This window comes from Lissotriton vulgaris, unplaced genomic scaffold, assembly GCF_964263255.1.
Source record: "Lissotriton vulgaris unplaced genomic scaffold, aLisVul1.2 SCAFFOLD_530, whole genome shotgun sequence".
In the NCBI taxonomy this organism is placed as follows: domain Eukaryota; kingdom Metazoa; phylum Chordata; class Amphibia; order Caudata; family Salamandridae; genus Lissotriton; species Lissotriton vulgaris.
The window spans coordinates 958337-979856 of record NW_028254364.1 but is presented as its reverse complement, the minus strand read 5'-3'; the positions used below and the strand labels follow the sequence as shown (position 1 = coordinate 979856).

At 48.4% G+C, this 21520-nt stretch overlaps 1 protein-coding gene across 1 annotated transcript; it reads right to left on the bottom strand.

Annotated features, from left to right (window-relative positions):
* Positions 1-1163: 1163 nt before the first annotated feature.
* Positions 1164-18988, bottom strand: LOC147659570 (uncharacterized). The gene is made up of 9 exons (XM_086951643.1): positions 18839-18988; positions 12348-12380; positions 8118-8266; positions 7692-7949; positions 7491-7609; positions 7272-7390; positions 6209-7186; positions 4484-4608; positions 1164-2226 (listed from the first exon to the last, which is right to left on the bottom strand). The coding sequence occupies exons 1-9, from the start codon at positions 18915-18917 to the stop codon at positions 1966-1968; spliced, it is 2121 nt and encodes a 706-aa protein (XP_086807769.1). The 5' UTR covers positions 18918-18988; the 3' UTR covers positions 1164-1965.
* Between the last annotated feature and the right edge of the window lie 2532 nt (positions 18989-21520).

The following is a 21520-nucleotide window of genomic DNA, read 5'->3' as shown; positions in this document are numbered from 1 at the left end:
AGATACACTTGGCTTCTGACGGTTCCGCTTCACCTGCTCATCCTGTGGAGTCCACCATATTGACAAGGAGCTCTCACAATTACCTTTTTTCTATTATTTGCCATAAGAACAATTTAGGAATTATGATTTTGGTCACAAATATTATTGCATAGCACTGTGGAATTTAGATATTTATTCATTTTTGATTAAATTGTTCAGATTATTGGGATTCCTCCCAAGTTTGCCTCTGAGCTTTTATTTAGTTAAAACCAGTTAATATCTTTATTAATTTGATATTAACCTTAACTTAAACCTTTTGTTCCTCTCCCTTATTTTGATATTGTAATTGTTAACTCATAGTCCAGGTAAAGGTTTCCTCCTATCTTTCTTGTGATGCCTTTATTGTTCTGTTAGTTTATTGATTCTTGCCCGCCGGCCCCACTCTGAACTTCTATATTGACACTCGCCTCTACGCACAGCACGTGTGAAAGAAAAACTTATACTTCAAACAAGGAGGCCTTTGGGCCATCTCTAATTGCGAACAACTTGACAGGGGCTTTTAAGTCTCACAGTGGGAGTGCCGCTACTCTTTTTGTGAATACTGATGTTACTTTCACAAGTTTAGTAGATCGTACCGTCAGTGCCTGTGATTGCTCTTATGATTATTGTCTTTATTTTCTTTATATTGCGCGTACTGCAAAACATACGTCTTTCTTGGGTGAGTGGAATAGTTTCCAGATCATGCAGTTCTGATACGCACCGATCCTGCAGCAAGACGGGTTTAGATCTCACACCTAGTGTGCAATGGCGGTAAAATGGGATGCATTTAAAGCACACATTAGAGGAGTCAATGAGTTCTCTCTTGAGCTTTTAGACATCCACCCATATGCATTCAGAAGCCAGATTCAGGGAAGGACCAATTTCCAAGATGTGCAAGTTGTCAACGAAGGGAGGTCCTCTTACCCCACTTCTCCTTGTGATTGTTACCCCAAATCTCAGCAACAGACACAAGTATCAGGCAGCTGCTAGATGACCTTGTGAAGACTAAGGAACTCATGAGGACTGAAGACAGTGACCATACTGGGTAGTGCCTACATACGACGGCCCACTATCTTCAGAGCTCAATGTCCTTGGGCAAAGTCAAACTGTATTACAAAGAGTAAAAGACGAAGCAGAACAGAATATCGGTCAAATCTCTTTATTTCCTCATAAGTACAAGGGATGGTTTTCCAGACAGTCTTCTCCGGCTCTCCCTCGCCATCCATGATGGGCAGTAATGCTGATCTTCCATTCAAGCCAGAGAAACCATCCACATTACCGTAATTTACATACATTCAGAATGGTTGAACGCATCAAAAATATATAGAGCATAGTATATAAATATCAATAATAAATATGTTGCAGTGTAAGTCAAGACAAGAGATGCTCGGTGAGATAAATAGGTGCTAGAATTCCTGTGCATGCACAAGGAGTCTCTCTGCATCTCTGCCCTGCAGAAGCCAGGAGTGTGCACATGATCTGCCTCTTGCTGAAGGAGTGTGAGAGTGTGGATTCCATGCCTCATCCTCTGGAAGAAAGGGGGGGTGGTCTATTGGGAGGGAGTAGAATCAGGTCAAGAGGTCAAGAGAGATTAGTGTGAAAAGGAGCTTCAGGTTGTTAATGACATTGTTATTAAGTGGGAAGTCTGATTTCTTACAAAAACCATGTCTGTAATAAGATAAGTAGAGGTGAGAGGATGTTGGATGCTTGCGGAGTCATTGCTGTCGCTGGAGGTAGCCCTGAGATCAAGTAAGGGCCAGTGCGTTGCCGGAGGCCCATTGATCTGGAAGTCTTCAGAAGAGGAAGTGAAGAAGCCAATGGTTTCCTTTGTTACCAGCCAGTGCAAAGCTGCTACAGCTCCACCCCCTACAAGGAACATGCGCACTTGGCTCCGGTCCACCATCCACTCCAGAATTAACAGGCATAAGCATTCTGGGTGCCCTTTAATTAAGGGCAGTAGCTAGCTTCTCTGACGTCACAGTCATCAGAAGACCTGCGATTGTGCCTGTTTTCATGGGTGTGAGCTCTGTGCTCATGAGGCTGCTCCCGGGTATGGCAGTTCGGGTCATGGTGTCCATCGTGGGTGTAGTATCTGTTCATGTTGGTTGCCGGCCCTGTCATCTCGATCCCAGAGTTGCCAGCAGCTGCTGGAGAGAAGGAGCCCCCAAACAATCCTCCAAACAGCCCAGAAAATGGTCCTGATGCAAGCTGAAAAAGAAGAAAGGAGGGATGGGTAAGTAGCAGCCCCAAACCATCTGAGATCTGTTCACAGAGGGATGACCTTCACTGAAAGAGATTCCTCAAGAATAAAGATGGGAGGCACCAGAAGACTGCAACAGCCCTGCTGTGGGGAGAGCTTCACCCCAAAGGGATTCTATGGTGAACAACAGCCCAGATGTAGCTGTCGCACAATGTTCCTCTCAGTGTTGTGTCTTCCCATCAGACATTACCACCGACTGAACATGTAACTATGTAGCTATGCTCTAATAACTGTGTAACCTTTGTAACTATGTAACCTGCAACAATGGTCTGATACTCATGTAAAGCGCTCTGATACCTCCGAGTCTAGCCAGCGCTATATAAACCTTTCAAATTCAAAAATGTGCCCAAGCCGCGGAGAGATGTCTATGAAGGGAAACCTGATAAGGTAGGAATCCCTCCCTACAGAAGGACATGCAGGAGCTGTGGAGAGATGTTTCTAATAGCGACGGGGCATATTATCAAGAACAGAGTTAAGATTGTCGACTCTTTAGCGGCTTGATAATATGCCGTAGAGAATTCCAATAGAAGCCCAGGTTCACACCAGAACATGGGCTTCTATGGGAATTCATAAGGGCATATTATCAAGACCATTATCGCTGCTTTAGCGGCAGTTTCATGCAGCTAAAGCGGCGATAATTTTAACGTAAAAAATACCCCCCTTCTACAGAAGGAAATACTTGAGCTGTGTAGAGATGTTTCTATCAGGGCATGTCTCATCATAAGAAATTACCCTCATACAGAAGGACATCCTGGAGCTGTGGAGAGAGGTTTATATAGGGACATGTCTTATAAGAAATGACCCCTCTACCGAAGGGCATCCCGGAGCTGTGGAGAGAGGTTTGTATAGGGACATGTCTCGTCATAGTAAATAACCCCCCTACAGAAGGACATCCTGGAGCTGCGGAGAGAGGTTTCTATCTAGGACATGTCTTATCATAAGAAATAACCCCCCTACAGAAGAGCATACCAGAGCTGTGGAGAGATGTTAATTTAGGGAAACCTGATAACGTAGCAATCCCTCCCTACAAAAGAACCTCTCGGAGCTGTGGAGAGATGTGTCTTTCTGGGACATATTTTATCATAAGCAATGACCCCATTACAGAAGAACGTACCTGAGCTGTTTACAAGTAGTATTCATGTTCGGAGACTTTGCACTCATAAAGAAACTACTTGTAAATCCCTTTGTGAATACCAAACGATCGTAAACTTACTCAAAAGTGTAAGTTTGCTTTGTGAACCTGGCCCTCAAAGTTTCACAAGTAACGACCATGAACTGAGTAATAATTCAGGTGCTTTTAAACAGCGACACAGGTAATTACCCAAAGAGGAGCTACAAATAAATAAATAATTATCATTATTGTTATTGTAATAGTCTCGTATTCAAGGACCCCCACTCAACCATTCTACCCAAAAATGACTAATGGGAAGTTATGAATCAAAGACTCAATCAGTGACTCCAACTGGATGTACCATGTTACAACGCATACTATTACAACTACCTACCGTTACAACGCGACCATTACAACGCATACCATTACAACGCATAGCGCTTTGAGGTGCTGGATAGTGGTAAGTATAATTTACTATTCTAACTCCAGTCCCCGTGGACCCTAGGGAAGGTGTTGGATAGTAAATTATACTTATTCCCTATCCTAGAGCGCCCCCCAGCGCAATGCGTTGTAATGGTATGCGTTGTAAAAGTCGCGTTGTAATGGTAGTGCGGAGTAAAAGATGCGTTGTAACGGGTGTATACCCTCCAACTGGATGTACCATGTTACAACGCATACTATTACCCAACTACATGTGATCAATGTTCATTAATGGTTAACAATCAACTTCTGTTAATTATTGGCATTAGATGATTTACTCAAAGTGGCTCACAGATTATGATTGTGTCAGTCCCACTGATAATACAGGCAGCTATATTGTTGCCAAACATCAGCGCTGATGATACAGGCAGCCATGTTGTTTCCAAGCCTCCGCGCTGATAATACAGGCAGCCATATTGTTGCAAAGCCTCAGCACTGATCAAGCAGCCATGTTGTTGTAAAATATCAATGCTGTTCGGGCAGCCATGTTGTTTCCAAGCCATCTTGTCGCAAAGCCACATACACCCATGTTGTAACCTCAAAGCCGATCACACAGCCATGTTGTTGCCAAGCCTCTATTCTAGTGATAGATACTACAGTTATTTTATGCTTACCACAAAGCAGGTCGCGAGCAGCAGGCCTGCTCCAAGGATGGCCCCCAGGGCGATAAGAATGATCTCCCAGCTTTCTAGATCTTTGACAGCGACGCTTCCTGCTGCGGTGGTGCCATTAGTTGTCGCTGTGGAGCAAAAAAAAAAAAAGAATGGGTGAAGAATTCATAACCCTGGCAGACTCAGGTTTTCACCATGCTATGCTCCCTATGTCCACTGGAGGTCAGTGTTCCCTAAATAGACGTTACCATCACACCTGTCTTGGGAGGTGTTCTGCATCGATGTGTGTGAATTAATGGAAAGAGAAAACGAAGAAACCACATTGGAGGAAACCAAATCATGGAAAACCAATTTTAAGGAAAGATAATTTTGATCAAATACAAATCCATTGAAAATTATAGGAAATAGTTGTAAGGCAACACAATTTTAAGAAAATATAAGTAAATTGAAAATACAATAAAAGCGAAAACAGGAGATATTAAACACTAGTTTATTGTACTTAGAAATTAGAATGTATTTTTCATTGAAAAATATATAACTCTATCATTTTCTAAAAATGGTTAGATAGATAGATAGATAGATAGATAGATAGATAGATAGATAGATAGATAGATAGATAGATAGAAAGATAGATAGATAGATAGATAGATAGATAGATAGATAGATAGATAGATAGATAGATAGATAGATAGATAGATAGATAGATAGATAGATAGATAGATAGATAGATAGATAGATAGATAGATAGATAGATAGATAGATAGATAGATAGATGGAAAGATACCATCTATGTGAACCTTGTAGAAAAACCCAACAGAGAATCCTCATTTTCAAGGTTAATTGTATTTCCCCCAAAGAAACAAACTATGCAAAAGTACATTTTGAAAAAAAGACATTCTATGACTTGGTTTCTGCCACGTGGTAGATGGCAGGGAGCACCCAGTACACATCTGCAGGTTGAGGCATGGAGCCCCTTAGTATGGGCTTTGGGGGCGGGGGGGGAGGCAGGGAACACCCAGGACACATCTGCAGGCTGAGGCATGGAGCCCCTTAGTATGGGCTTTGGGGGGGGGGGTGCAGGGAGCACCCAGTACACATCTGCAGGTTGAGGCATGGAGCCCCTTAGTATGGGCTTTGGGGGGGGAGGCAGGGAACACCCAGGACACATCTGCAGGCTGAGGCATGGAGCCCCTTAGTATGGGCTTTGGGGGGGGGGGGGTGCAGGGAACACCTAGGACACATCTGCAGGCTGAGGCATGGAGCCCCTTAGTATGGGCTTTGGGGGGGGGGGGGGTGCAGGGAGCACCCAGTACACATCTGCAGGTTGAGGCATGGAGCCCCTTAGTATTGGCTTTGGGGGTGGGGGCGGTGCAGGGAGCACCCAGTACACATCTGCAGGTTGAGGCATGGAGCCCCTTAGTATGGGCTTTGGGGGGGGGGGGGGAGGCAGGGAACACCCAGGACACATCTGCAGGCTGAGGCATGGAGCCCCTTAGTATGGGCTTTGGGGGGGGGGGGTGCAGGGAACACCCAGGACACATCTGCAGGCTGAGGCATGGAGCCCCTTAGTATGGGCTTTGGGGGGGGAGGCAGGGAACACCCAGGACACATCTGCAGGCTGAGGCTTGGGGCACCCTAGTATGGGCATTTGTTGTATGTACTTGAGACAGAGGGTGTGTGATGCGAGTGCATGAATCGAATGAGGAATTAATAAACCACATGCATTACCTCCTGCTTTGGTGGCTGTGTTGCCTCCTGTGGCGGTAGTAGTGGCGCCTCCAGCAGAGGTGGTAGTAGTGGCGCCGCCAGCAGCGGTGGTAGTAGTGACGCCTGCAGCAGCGGTGGTAGTAGTGGCGCCTCCAGCAGAGATGGTAGTAGTGGCGCCTCCAGCAGAGGTGGTAGTAGTGGCGCCGCCAGCAGCAGTGGTAGTAGTGACGCCTGCAGCAGCGGTGGTAGTAGTGACGCCTGCAGCAGCGGTGGTAGTAGTGGCGCCTCCAGCAGCGGTGGTAGTAGTGGCGCCGCCAGCAGCGGTGGTAGTAGTGGCGCCGCCAGCAGCGGTGGTAGTAGTGACGCCTGCAGCAGCGGTGGTAGTAGTGGCGCCTCCAGCAGAGGTGGTAGTAGTGGCGCCTCCAGCAGAGGTGGTAGTAGTGGCGCCTCCAGCAGCGGTGGTAGTAGTGGCGCCTCCAGCAGCGGTGGTAGTAGTGGCGCCTCCAGCAGAGGTGGTAGTAGTGGCGCCTCCAGCAGAGGTGGTAGTAGTGGCACCTCCAGCAGCGGTGGTAGTAGTGGCGCCGCCAGCAGCGGTGGTAGTAGTGGCGCCGCCAGCAGCGGTGGTAGTAGTGGCGCCACCAGCAGCGGTGGTAGTAGTGGCGCCGCCAGCAGCGGTGGTAGTAGTGACGCCTCCAGCAGTGGTGGTAGTAGTGGCTCCTGTTGTTGTATCTGTAGTGGCTCCTGTTGTGGTAGTTGTGCCAGCTGTGGTTGCTGTGGTTGTTGCTGCTGTAGTGGCAGCTGTGGTAGCTGCAGTTGTGGCAATTGTGGTTGCTGCTGTTGTTGCCGCTGTTGTGGCAGCTGTGCTTGCTGTGGTTGTTGCTGCTGTAGTGGCTGCTGTGGTAGCTGCAGTTGTGGCTGCTGTGGTTGCTGCTGTTGTTGCTACTGTGGTTGCTGCAGTTGTTGCTGCTGTTGTTGCTGCTGTTGTTGCTGCTGTTGTGGCTGCAATAGTAGCTGCTGTTGTTGCTGCTGTTGTTGCCGCTGTTGTGGCTGCAGTAGTAGCTGCTGTTGTTCCTGCTGTTGTTGCCGCTGTGGTGGCTGCAGTAGTTGCTGCTGTAGTGGCTGCTGTGGTAGCTGCAGTTGTGGCTGATGTGGTTGCTGCTGTTGTTGCTACTGTGGTTGCTGCAGTTGTTGCTGCTGTTGTTGCTGCAGTAGTAGCTGCTGTTGTTGCTGCAGTAGTTGCTGCTGTTGTGGCTGCAGTAGTAGCTGCTGTTGTTGCTGCTGTTGTTACCGCTGTTGTGGCTGCAGTAGTAGCTGCTGTTGTTGCTCCTGTGGTGGCTGCAGTTGTTGCTGCTGTTGTTGCTGCAGTTGTGGCAGCTGCTGTGGCAGCTGTGGTTGCTGCTGTTGTTGCTGCTGTTGTGGCCGCTGTTGTGGCAGCTGTAGTTGCTGCCGTTGTCGCTGCAGTAGTTGCTACTGTCGTGGCTGCTGTGGTGGCTGCTGTTGTTGCCGCTGTGGTGGCTGCAGTTGTTGCTGCTGTTGTTGCCGCTGTAGTGGCTGCCGTAGTAGCTGCGGTGGTTGCTGCTGTTGTTGCAGCTGTGGTGGCTGCAGTTGTTGCGGCAGTAGTTGCTGCTGTTGTGGCAGCTGTGGTAGCTGCTGTTGTTGCCGCTGTTGTCGCTGCCGTAGTAGCTGCTGTGGTTGCTGCTGTTGTTGCCGCTGTGGTGGCTGCAGTTGTTGCTGCTGTTGTTGCCACTGTGGTGGCTGCAGTTGTTGCTGCTGTTGTTGCTGCTGTTGTGGCTGCCGTAGTAGCTGCTGTGGTTGCTGCTGTTGTTGCCGCTGTGGTGGCTGTAGTTGTTGCTGCTGTTGTTGCCACAGTGGTGGCTGCAGTTGTTGCTGCTGTTGTTGCCGCTGTGGTGGCTGCAGTTGTTGCTGCAGTAGTTGCTGCTGTAGTGGCAGCTGTGGTAGCTGCAGTTGTTGCTGCTGTGGTTGCTGCTGTTGTAGCTGCTGTTGTAGCTGCTGTGGTAGCTGCTGTTGTAGCTACTGTTGTAGCTACTGTTGTAGCTGCTGTTGTTGCTGCTGCAGTGGCTGTTGATAATTAAACAAAATATAAAAAGCACATTCAGTGGAGATGTAGTCAGCAAAAGTAAAAACACCCAACTGGAGGGAGCACAGTCAGCACAGGGGAGCTCCACCAGCTCAAGGGAGCACAGAAAGCAAGAAGGATGAAAGCAGGCCAGAGGAAGGACTACCAACAGAGTGAGGGAGCACAGTCAACCAGAGGGAGCACCTTTAACAAAAGGGAGCACAACGAGTACAAGAGAGTATGGACAGCACAAGAGAACATAGCCAGTGGGGTGGGTCATAGCCAGAGGAGGGAAGCACAGCCAGAGAGAGGGGAACACAGCCAGAGGAAGGGGAGCATAGCCAGTGGGAGTGGAACACAGACAGTGGGAGGTGAGCACGGCCACTGCAAGGCAGTATAGTCAGTTGGGATTGGGCATACCTAGTGAGAGGGGAGCTGATTCAGAAGAAGGGGAGCATAACCAGAGAGAGGGGAGCACAGCCAGAGAGAGGGGAACACAGCCTGTGGGGTTTAAAGCACAGAGAAATGGATGGGAGAACAGCCAGTGGGAAGGGAGCACAGTCTGTGAGATGGGTGCACAGGCAAAGGGAGGGGAGCACAGCCTGAGGGAGGGGAGCACAGCCAGTGAGAGGGGAGCACAGCCAGTGGGAGGGGTGCACAGCCAGTGGGAGAGGAGCACAGCCAGTGGGAAGGGTCCACAGGCAGAGAGAGGGGAGCACAGCCAGCAGGAGAGGACAGCCAGAGGAGGGGGAGCACAGCCAGCAGGAGGGGGAAACAGCCAGTGTGAAGGGAGCACAGCCAGTGGGAAGGGAGCCAGCCAGTGGGAGAGGAGCACAGCCAGTGGGGGGAGCACAGCCAGAGAGAAGGGAGCACAGCCGGTGCAAGAGAGCACAGGTGGCCCAAGACAGCATAGTCAGTTGGGATGGGGCATAGCCAGTCAGATGGGAGCACAGGCAGAAGGAGGGGAGCACAGCCTATGGGGTCTAAAGCACAGAGAAATGGGTGGGAGATCAGCCAGTGGGAAGGGAGCACAGTCTGTGAGATGGGAGCACAGGCAAAGGGAGGGGAGCAGAGCCAGAGGGAGGGGAGCACAGCCAGTGAGAGGGGAGCACAGCCAGTGGGAGGGGTGCACAGCCAGTGGAGAGGAGCACAGCCAGAGGGAAGGGAGCACAGCCAGAGAGAGTGGAGCACAGTCAGAGAAAGTGAAGCACAGCCAGAGGGCAAGGAGCACAGCCAGTGGTAGGGGAGCACAGACAGAGGGATGGGGCATAGATAGTGAGAGGAGAGCACAGCCAGTGGGTGGGGAGCACAACCATTGAGCAGGGAGCACAGCTAGTGTTAGAGGAGCACAGACAAAGGGATAGGGCATAGATAGTGAGAGGAGAGCATAGCCAGTGGGAGGGGCGCACAGCCTCCGAGCAGGCATCACAGAATGGGGTTGGAAGCGCAGAGAGAGGGATTGGAGAACAGTCAGTGGGAAGGGAACACAGCCAGAGGAGGGGGAGTACAGCCAGCGGTTGGGGAGAACAGCCAGTGTGAGGGGAGCACAGCCAGTGGGAAGGGAGCACTGCCAGAAAGGGGAGCACAGCCAGTGGGAGCGAAGCACAGCCAGTGGGCGGGGAGCACAACCAGAGGGAGGGGAGCACAGCCATCATGAGAGGAAGATAGCCAGAGGATGGGGAGCACAGCTGGAGGGAGGAAAGCACAGCCAGAGGAGGGTAGCACAGCCAGTACAAGGCAGCACAGGTGGCCCAAGAGAGCATAGTCAATTGGTAGGGGAGTACAGCCAGTGATGTGGGAGCACAGGCAGAGGGAGGGGAGCACAGCCATAAGGGGTGAGCACAGCCAGTGAGACAAGAGCACAGACAGAGGGAAGGGAGCACAGCCAGATGGGGAAGCACAGCCAGTGAGATGGGAAAGCAGCTGGTGGGAAGAGAACACAGCCAGAGGGAGGGGCGCACAGCCAGTGGGAGGGAGCAGTCAGCCAGTAGGAGCACAGTTCTGTAAGAGCAGTAGAACCAGTGAAGCACAGTCAGCGGAGGGTGGCACGGCCAGCGAGAGAAGAAGAATAACCAGGGGAGAACACGGGTGAGCACATTAGCAGAAAAGAGTACAGCCATCCTGTGCAATGCACATCTAGATGATGGAGGCCAGAGAGCACAAGAGAGCAACAGAAAGCAGGGCGGCAGGCAAAAGAGCATCTGCCCGGGGGGTTAACTAGCAGTGTATAGAGTACATCCAGCAGAAGGTGGGGGGCACAGAGAGCTCTCTAGATTCTGTCTGTAGTGCTTAGACTCGTGAAGGGAGAAGGGTGTATAGCGTCCACCCAGTGGGACAGAGCCTGGAACACTGAGGGCCCATCCTAGTCATTGGATATCTTCAGGACACAAGGGACGGATGGTCGATCCGTGTCATTGGATATCTTCAGGACACAAGGGACGGATGGACCATCCGCGTCATTGGATATCTTCCGGTCACTAAGGATGGATGGTCCATCCACGTCATTGGATATCTTCAGGTCACTAAGGATGGATGGTCCATCCGCGTCATTGGATATCTTCAGGTCACTAAGGATGGATGGTCCATCCGCGTCATTGGATATCTTCAGGTCACTAAGGACGGTTGGTCCATCCCAGTCATTGGATATCTTCCGGTCACTAAGGATGGATGGTCCATCCGAGTCATTAGATATGTTCAGGTCACTAAGGAACGATGGTCCATACCAGTCATTGGATATCTTCAGGTCACTAAGGATGGATGGTCCATCCCAGTCATTGGATACCTTCAGGTCACTAAGGATGGACAGTTCATCCGAGTCATTCCATATCTCCTGGTCACTAAGGATGGACAGTCCATCCCAGTCATTGGATATCTCCTGGTCACTAAGGACGGACAGTCCATCCCAGTCATTGGATATCTTCCGGTCACTAAGGATGGATGGTCCATCCACGTCATTGGATATCTTCAGGTCACTAAGGATGGATGGTCCATCCGCGTCATTGGATATCTTCAGGTCACTAAGGATGGATGGTCCATCCGCGTCATTGGATATCTTCAGGTCACTAGGGACGGATGGTCCATCCCAGTCATTGGATATCTCCTGGTCACTAGGGACGGATGGTCCATCCCAGGCATTCGATATCTCCTGGTCACTAAGAATGAATGGTCCAGTCCTGTGGGCAAGGTGGGCACACAGTTGCAGGTCACCAGGCACTGCTGGGCATGGTCAGAATCACCAGAGAGGGAGGCAGAGCACATCTCAGGGTGCTCAGGCACAGGTGAGTAATACCCTGATCATTAGGAGAGAGAGAGGGCCTGGCTGGGGCCAGTGCTGGTAGATACTACTAGGGCGAGGGGTAGGGAGATTGAGTCCAGCAGGTACAGGTGGGCGCCGTCCTGCCAGAGGGGATCTGAGCTCTGGGTTGATTCAAGCAGGCTTTGTCTGAAGAGAGAGGTTACATGTAGGGGATCTCAGAGCTCTGGGGCACCAGGAGTGAACCAGGGACAGTACTGGATCGTACGGGCAGGAGTCACAGGGCTGCAGGAAACTAGGCCGGTCCTGGTTACTAACGTAAGAGGCACAGAGCGCAAGGTCACTAGAAATAAAGGGGCAGATTTACAAGCCCCTTGCACCACTTTTGTGTCACTTTTAGCATGGGAAAAGAGACGCAAAAGTGGCGCAAGGGGCTTGTAAATCTTCCCCAAAGTGCTCAGATCACACGTGGCATTGGCACAGAGAAGTGGGCCCTAGGGACCGGGTGCGCCCCTGGTTTTTACTTATATGTTTATCATTGACGAAGGTGGCAGCACGGCTCATTTTCACTCAGATGGACACACCATTTCCACTAGTCTGCCAGCATCCCAGAGTCCGGATACCCCCCTGGGGGCAGCGAGCTCCTCGATGGACACGAGGCACACCTGGACCCACTCCTAGCAGGTTAGGAACTGGGCCTGAGGGGCAAGTCCGTCAGTTGTCATCAATGTGGGCAGATTCCGCAGGGGATGAAGGGGGGTCAGGAAAGAAAGGGTGAAGAGAGATGAGAGGGGCTATAGAGCACAGAGGGCAGGAGAGGCTTTACTTACTGGTAGCGGTCGTTGTCACATTAGGTTGTCCAGCTGTAGAAATAAAACGCAGACGTTAGAATCCCAAAGTCTTCCCTCTATGACACTAGTGCACGAAGACCAGATGAACAGTCACACTGGAAGCAACAACACCAAACAAACAAGCACAAAACAAGTCAACAGCACCCCCTGTGAGGGCGTGGGGCATCCCTTGTCCCTCTGCTTCTTAGCGCTATGCACGAGGCACAAGATTCCCCCCCCCCCAGAGGCTTCCACTTCCCTTCCAGGAACCCAACCTCTGCCCACATTGTTCCAACTCATGTGGTCTCGTGGGCTACAGGCAAAACTCTACCTCGAGAGGGCAAAGGATGGCACAGCAACAATTCTCAATCCTTCCTCCAGAGGGCAGGGCCCAGCTCTTTACCCGCCCCTCGGAGGCCATGGCATACTTTCAGTTCTCAATCCTTCCTCCATAGGGCAGGGCAGGGCACACCTTTTTACCCTCCCCTCAGAGGCCATAGCATGGCTTGGCTCCAGTTCTCAATACTTCTTCTAAAGAGCAGAACATGGCACAGCCACAATTTTCTACCGTTCCTCCAGAGAGCAGAGCATGGCAAGGCTTCAGTTCTCTAGCCTTCCTCCAGAGTGCAGACCATGACAAGGCTGTAGTTCTCTAGCCTTCCTCTAGAGGGCAGAGCATGGCAAGGCTGCAGTTCTCTACCCTTCCTCCAGAGGGCAGACAATGGCAAGGCTGCAGTTCTCTCCCTTTCCTCCAGAGGGCAGACCGTGGCAAGGCTGCAGTTCTCTCCCTTTCCTCCAGAGGGCAGACCATGGCAAGGCTGCAGTTCTATACCCTTCCTCTAGAGGGCAGACCATGGCAAGGCTGCAGTTCTCAACCCTTTCTCCAGAGGGCAGAGCATGGCAAGGCTGCAGTTCTCTAGCCTTCCTCCAGAGGGCAGAGCATGGCAAGGCTGCAGTTTTCTAGCCTTTCTCCAGAGGGCAGACCATGGCAAGGCTGCAGTTCTCTACCCTTTCTCCAGAGGGCAGAGCATGGCAAGGCTGCAGTTCTCTAGCCTTTCTCCAGAGGGCAGAGCATGGCAAGGCTGCAGTTCTCTAGCCTTTCTCCAGAGGGCAGACAATGGCAAGGCTGCAGTTCTCTACCCTTTCTCCAGAGGGCAGACCATGGCAAGGCTGCAGTTCTCTACCCTTTCTCCAGAGGGCAGAGCATGGCAAGGCTGCAGTTCTCTACCCTTTCTCCAGAGGGCAGAGCATGGCAAGGCTGTAGTTCTCTAGTCTTTCTCCAGAGGGCAGAGCATGGCAAGGCTGCAGTTCTCTAGCCTTTCTCCAGAGGGCAGACCATGGCAAGGCTGCAGTTCTCTGCCCTTTCTCCAGAAGGCAGACCATGGCAAGGCTGCAGTTCTCTACCCTTTCTCCAGAGGGCAGAGCATGGCAAGGCTGCAGTTCTCTACCCTTCCTCCGGAGGGCAGAGCATGACAAGGCTTCAGTTCTCTATACTACCTCTAGAGCAGCGTTTCTTATCCTTTTGACTTCTGTCAAGCACCACAGAATTACTAGTGGAAGCCGGCGACCCCAAGATGAGAAATTTCTATGACTTGAACCTCTAAACAATTATCAAAAAAATGTGATCAAACAAATGCAGTTTATGAACATGTGTATTCAATTTACAAACAAAAATATGCTAAAATGTAATTGGAAAGGTTGGGACTATTCACAATTTAGTTTTGTTTCTAAAAGACAAAGCAATAAGCTTGGCCGTAGACTCTCACTTTGTTTTAAAGCCCCATTTCTTTTTGTCGCTGAATACCAGTTCCTCAACTGAGGCCACCAATCGTCCATACTGGATTCTGTTTGCTGTACTTGCTCTCAGTAGCGGCTCGCGCAGGTAAGAGCGGTGGGGCACAGTGGGGGACGATGGAAGTTGACAGACGGGATAAGTAATATGAAATAAATAAAACCACTTACCTTGCGCTCGCCGTGAAGTCATTTATTTATTTATTTCATATTACTGATCCCGTCTCTGTCGACTTCCACCACCCCCACCCAGCCCCGTCTCACCACTCTTTTCTGTGCGAGCCGCTACTGTTTGCTCTGTCCCCCAAAATCAAGATCAGGATTCTGACTAAATTCTTAGCTCCAAATTTCAAATTCATTACAGCGGATTTAACATTTTCGATGTTGCTGTTTTACACTTATATATTCTATTAACCTGATAATATTGTGTAATTTTCCAGACGGTTGTGGTCACCTGTCTAGGAGCATGGAGCCCCAGGGATCTCTGGACCCCAGATTAAGAATGGCTGCTGAGGTGGGCAAAGGCTGCCCAGCTCGAGGTCTTCGCCCTTCCACCCAAGTCATCCTCCTAATGTAGCCAGCTGTCTGTTTATCTAGGTGTCCATACATCTGTCTATCTGTATTGCTGCCTCCCACTGTGTCTATCTCCACCTAATCTTTGAATTTTATCCTAATATTGCATACGACCCTTTACCTCCCTCTTTCAAACAAATATATATCTCTCGTTGAAAAAGATTAAGAATTCTTCCAAAGTATAACTAGTAAGCCTAAACCTTGAATAGGGAGGGGTGCTGCCAGTCGAGGAGAAGGATGTGTGTTTTAGGTCTAGCTACAGACACTTATGTCTGTCTAACCTCATGTCATCAATTTTCCCCGAATGTGCAATAAGGGCTGGAACACGAAGAGGGTGGGCTTTGGGTCAGTCTCCTTCAAGCCTTGGTTTTGAGGTGTGTTTCATACTTTGCATTGCTTAGAAAGGGTCTCAGTAAAGGCCTGGGCTTGTAGTGGATGGTTCATTGCCTCGTGTGTGTCCCCATTACATCTTGATCATGTGTCCCTTCCCTAGGAGTGCAGATCCAATGCTTATTTTACTGAGATGGTGATATTTTAATGGATCTTCCAGGTTTTTCATTTAGGACCTGCATAAGCATGCTGCTATGACAGGCTAAACCATGCACCCCGCTGCTATGACAGGCTAAACCACGCACACCGCTGCTATGACAGGCTAAACCATGCACCCCGCTGCTATGACAGGCTAAACCACGCACCCCGCTGCTATGACAGGCTAAACCACGCACACCGCTGCTATGACAGGCTAAACCATGCACCCCGTTGCTATGACAGGCTAAACCACGCACACTGCTGCTATGACAGGCTAAACCACGCACCCCGCTGCTATGACAGGCTAAACCATGCACCCGCTGCTATGACAGGCTAAACCATGCACCCCGCTGCTATGACAGGCTAAACCATGCACCCTGCTGCTATGACAGGCTGAACCACGCACACCGCTGCTATGACAGGCTGAACCACGCACACCGCTGCTATGACAGGCTAAACCACGCACCCCGCTGCTATGACAGGCTGAACCACGCACACCGCTGCTATGACAGGCTAAACCATGCACCCCGCTGCTATGACAGGCTACACCACGCACCCCGCTATGACAGGCTAAACCATGCACCCCGCTGCTATGACAGGCTAAACCATGCACCCCGCTGCTATGACAGGCTACACCACGCACCCCGCTATGACAGGCTAAACCACGCACCCCGCTGCTATGACAGGCTATACCATGCACCCCGCTGCTATGACAGGCTACACCACGCACCCCGCTATGACAGGCTAAACCATGCACCCCGCTGCTATGACAGGCTAAACCATGCACCCCGCTGCTATGACAGGCTACACCACGCACCCCGCTATGACAGGCTAAACCATGCACCCCGCTGCTATGACAGGCTAAACCATGCACCCTGCTGCTATGACAGGCTACACCACGCACCCCGCTGCTATGACAGGCTAAACCATGCACCCTGCTGCTATGACAGGCTGAACCACGCACACCGCTGCTATGACAGGCTAAACCACGCACACCGCTGCTATGACAGGCTGAACCACGCACACCGCTGCTATGACAGGCTAAACCACGCACACCGCTGCTATGACAGGCTAAACAATGCACAACGCTGCTGTGACAAGCTCAACTTCAAAGTGACTATATGCACACTACAGTGAACTCAAAGTGACAATATGTACCCCACAGTGACCTCAAGCTGACAATAAGTACCCTACAGTGACCTCAAAGTGACAGAACGGTCCCTACAGTGACCTCAAAGTGACAATATTTACCCCACAGTGGCCTCAAGCTGACAATATGTACCCCACAGTGGCCTCAAGCTGACAATACGTACCCTACAGTGACCTCAAAGGGACAATATGTACCCCACAGGGACCTCAAGCTGACAATACGTACCCAACAGTGACCTCAAAGTGACAATATGTACCGCAGACTGACCTCAAGCTAACAATACATACCCTACAGTGACCTCAGAGTGACAATATGTACCCCACAGTGACCTCAAGCTGACAATGGATCTTCCAGGTTTTTCATTTAGGACCTGCATAAGCGTGCTGCTATGACAGGCTACAACATGCACCCCGCTGCTATGACAGGCTTAACCGCGCACACCGCTGCTATGACAGGATAAACCATGCACAACGCTGCTGTGACAAGCTCAACCTCAAAGTGACTATATGCACACTACAGTGACCTCAAAGTGACAATATGTACCCCACAGTGACTTCAAAGTAACAATATGTACCCCACAGTGACCTCAAAGTGACAATATGTACCCCACAGTGACCTCAAGATGACAATACATACCCAACAGTGACCTCAAAGTGACAATATGTACCTCACAGTGACCTCAAGCTGATAATACGTACCCTACAGTGACCTCAAAGTGACAATATGTACCCCACAGTGACCTCAAGATGACAATACATACCCAACAGTGACCTCAAAGTGACAATATGTACCTCACAGTGACCTCAAGCTGATAATACGTACCCTACAGTGACCTCAAAGTGACAATATGTACCCCACAGTGACCTCAAGATGACAATACATACCCAACAGTGACCTCAAAGTGACAATATGTACCTCACAGTGACCTCAAGCTGATAATACGTACCCTACAGTCCGCTCAAGCTGACAATATGTCCCCCACCGTGACCTCAAGCTGACAATACGTACACTACAGTATTTATTTATTTATGAGATTTTTATAGCGCACAACTACCCAGAGGTGTCTCGGCGCTGAAAGATAGAGGGGCATTGGATTGAATGGAGTGCTTACTGGTTGAACAGCCATGTTTTTACCAACTTCCTGAATGTAATGAGGGATGGGCTGGCCTTGATATGTAGTGGAAGAGTATTCCACAGTTTGGCAGTGGCAACTATGAATGCTCTGTCTCCCCAAGATGATTTCTTTGTACGTGGTATGGATAGGCAACGTGCAGAGGAGGAGCGCCGGGCTCTGGTAATAATATATGGGCAGAGTGCCTTTTTCAGGAACTCTGGACCGGAGTTATTGATCGCTTTATATGTTATACATAAAGCCTTAAATTTAGTTTGGCTTCTGATTGGTAGCCAGTGTAGTTGGTGAATAACTGGGGAAATAGATTTAAATTTAGGCGTACCAGACAGTAGCAGCAGCGTTTTGCACTAGTTGTAACTTATTTAAGACTCATAGTGACAATTCGTACCCCACAGTGCCCTCAAGCTGACAATATGTACCCCACAGTGACCTCAAGCTGACAATACGTACCCTACAGTGACCTCAAAGGTACAATATGTCCCCCACAGTGAGCTCAAGCTGACAATATGTACCCAACAGTGACCTCAAACTGACAAAATGTACCGCACAGTGACCTCAAGCTGACAATACGTACCCTACAGTGACCTCAAAGGGACAATATGTCCCCCACAGTGACCTCAAGCTGACAATATGTACCCAACAGTGACCTCAAACTGACAATATGTACCGCACAGTGACCTCAAGCTGACAATACGTACCCTACAGTGACCTCAAAGTGACAATATGTACCGCAAAGTGACCTCAAGCTGACAATAAGTACCCTACAGTGACCTCAAAGTGACAATATGTCCCCCACAGTGACCTCAAGCTGACAAAATGTACCCTACAGTGACCTCAAAGTGACAATACGGTCCCTACAGAGACCTCAAAGTGACAATATGTACCCCACAGTGCTTTCAAGTTGACAATATGTACCTTACAGTGACCTCAAGGTGACAATGTATATTGAGGTGACCTCAAGGTGACACTGAATACTCTGAGGTGACCTCAAGGTAACAATGAATTTTCACACTACTCTACACACACCTGGACCCTACTTGGACCTTAGACAAAACCTTATCCTAACCCATCATTTAAATTAACAATGGTGTGTTACATAAGTAAAGATACTAGTAACTGAACTCTTTCATTGGGCTGCCATCAGCAAACTACTAAAGAATTGAAATAACAAGTCTCACTATAACTAGCTCAATGGCACTCATTGTATCAACCTGAAAAGGATGAAAGGCTGCGTATAATTTGTGGGATTCAAAATAGCTGCTGGCATGTAATGCATTATTGTAGTTGGAAGGCGCGTTAACCAGTTAAGCTTCTTACCTGCCATGTGAAGACATAGAACCAGCAGCAGGATGATACCCGCTACGGGGACTTTTGATCCTTGTCCTCCCCGGGCCATAACTCCTGAAATCCCTTCCTTGGCTACCTAAAAATCCACACTCCACAAATAGCAGGTCCAGCAGCTCCAGAAATGTGTCCACAAGTAAATGGTGTGTTTTGTGACACCTTTATATATGCATATATATGTATGTACACACACCAGGCAGGCATCCCAGGCACACCCTCATTGTTTCTAAATCCATGGGAGTGTCTCTCAGTGCTGGCACAGAGTTCAGTCACTGATTTTCTGCAAAGTCAATTATTGAAATTGACAGCACCAAAATAGAAGCTTTGGGATGTGATGAATGAGTAAAAAAATCTACTGAAACTCTGGAATGCTATGACTCAGTGGGGCAAGAAGTCATATGAAAGAGGAAGCCAGTCCCACAAAAATGAAGCAAAATTATGACTTTTTCAGCATAGCAAAGGCTCACATCATTCAAAAAAGCCACACAAACCATACAAAACATATGCAGGACTCCACTTACCGTGGTACTAAAGCGCCAGTCCATTTAAATTCATCGACAATAAAAAAAACATATTTAAACAGCAATAACCATTCTAGAATCAATCATAACTAAAGATCTAACCAAAGAAAAATACAACTCATACCAGGTACTACTGTTCTACAAAAACTAAAATTCCACAAAGAATCAGCAATCTTCTGTATATAACCGACAACTCATAACAAATCATTCCACAAACAAATCCCTTAGCTATAAAATACACTTCTATTCACAATATTATGCCAATGAAAATCATTCTAGAAAGAAACAGGCAAAAATAATTAAAAGAAGATAGACAAATCTCACCTCATATTACATCTAAATCTTCAGCCATCTTTTTGTGGACTAACCCAAAAACATCAACCGTAGTCGCAGTCAAAATGGATCCCGTTTGGGCCGCCAAAGGTGTCAATCTTGCGTAAGACCTGTTAGAGGATGGTATTCCTTTATTCTTTGCTCCCCTCCAGGAGAAATACTCTCTATCAAACATGGATTTCTATAGCTTTTTAAAAACCAAAGCAAATGTTTCTTATCGCTATCAAGTCTCCTCCCTCTTATTCAACGGATGAGTAGAGAGGGTCATGTACCATATAAAGTTCTACATACTGCAACAGTTCAACCATCTTTACCCATCCAAAGTTGTTTGGCCACATATCTTCACTTGCTAAGTCTCCCCCATTCTGGATTTAATTGGACACTTATCTCTAACAACCTTCTTAGTAATAAACAGATCCCTTCCCAGTCTCAGACACGTTTTTATACAGAACATTTCCTATATTGGACACTGTACAAAATGTTTCACCTAAAGCAAATTGACTCTGTTCTTTGTTAGTTCGGTAACAAAGCTATTGGTACCCCTTAACATGTGTTCCTGACTCAAAACACACAAATAGTGGTGCACCGAATAGCCAATGTCCATGTAAAGTAGTCCAGTTCAAGACTTGATATATTCCACATCTTCTTTATTATACTTGTCTAAAAAAGGAAAGAATCTCCAGAAGTTACAGAAAAAATCCAACATGTTTCGGTCACAACATATGAACTTCTTCAGGACTTTAACATAATAATACAACAAATATGTACATAAATACAATACTACACATACAAGTGAGAAACCACACAATTCACAACCTTCAAGAACAGAAAAACCACAGAAATGTGTTCCTGACTTGCAAACTTCTCTCTACCTATTGAAAGGAGGTTCATGATCGGCTTACCAGCGCTTTTAAGATTTCTTTCCTCTAACTGTGCCTCTTATAATCTGGATCCATATGTATTGAATCCCTCACTGGACTTATCTGATGATGATATGGCATTATTGGACTTACTTATTATTTTGTTAGAGTGGAAAGAGCTCAATAATGTCTCCTTTCATACATGGTGGTCTAGGGTTACTTACCTTAGACGTACACGAAAAAGCTAGTCATTTTACCCAGTCCTACTGTTTCTTCATAGTCATTAGGGCTCATTCTTGATACTGATAGTTTTATGCCCACCGCATAGTGGCCCCTCTCTTAACATATGTTTCTACTGCGCACAAAGGGAGTACGCAATAATGCCATAATGATTATTTACCCATGGCCTTTTTACCCTTTTTTCTTTTCTCTTTTTCCCTTTTTTTCTATTCCTCTCCTTCCCCAATGACTTTTTATCATTTATTTTCTTTCTTTGTCTCATCTTTCGCTCATAAAGGGGCATACGTATGAAGCCCATTTCCCGTTCGCAAACGGGCCGATTTTCAGAATCATCCCGTTTGCGAGCGAGAAAAAGCCATTTGAGATGTATCATCCCAAATGGCCCTTGCAAAATAGGGAATCACAACATTTACAATTCCCTATTTTGCGAATGCATTTAAGGAATCACAAATTGCAATTCTTTAAATGGGATGTAGAAAGCACCCAAGTTGTGCGATTTCTCCTTAAGAAATCGCAAATTACCACCAACTTCAAGTTGTTGGTAAGTTGTGATTTCTTTGAAAAATGCACTTTTTGGCATTTTTCACAGTGCCATGTGGTGCGCATACATGCACTTAGGGCATGTATGTGTGCCACATGTGAACACATGCTCATTTCAGGGGAGCATCAGGATGTCCTTATGACACCCTTGCATCCTTGAA

What these genes read in the sequence shown, in the direction of transcription:
- LOC147659570 (XM_086951643.1), bottom strand. Translation starts at nt 18,917, where the DNA reads ATGGCCCGGGGAGGACAAGGATCAAAAGTCCCCGTAGCGGGTATCATC. An exon ending in CAACAACAGCAGCTACTACT is followed by an intron (nt 7,391 to 7,490) that starts GCAGCCACAACA and finishes CTACTACTGCAG; the next exon opens with CAACAACAGCAGCAACAACT. An exon ending in CACAGCCACCAAAGCAGGAG is followed by an intron (nt 4,609 to 6,208) that starts GTAATGCATGTG and finishes TTTGCTCCACAG; the next exon opens with CGACAACTAATGGCACCACC.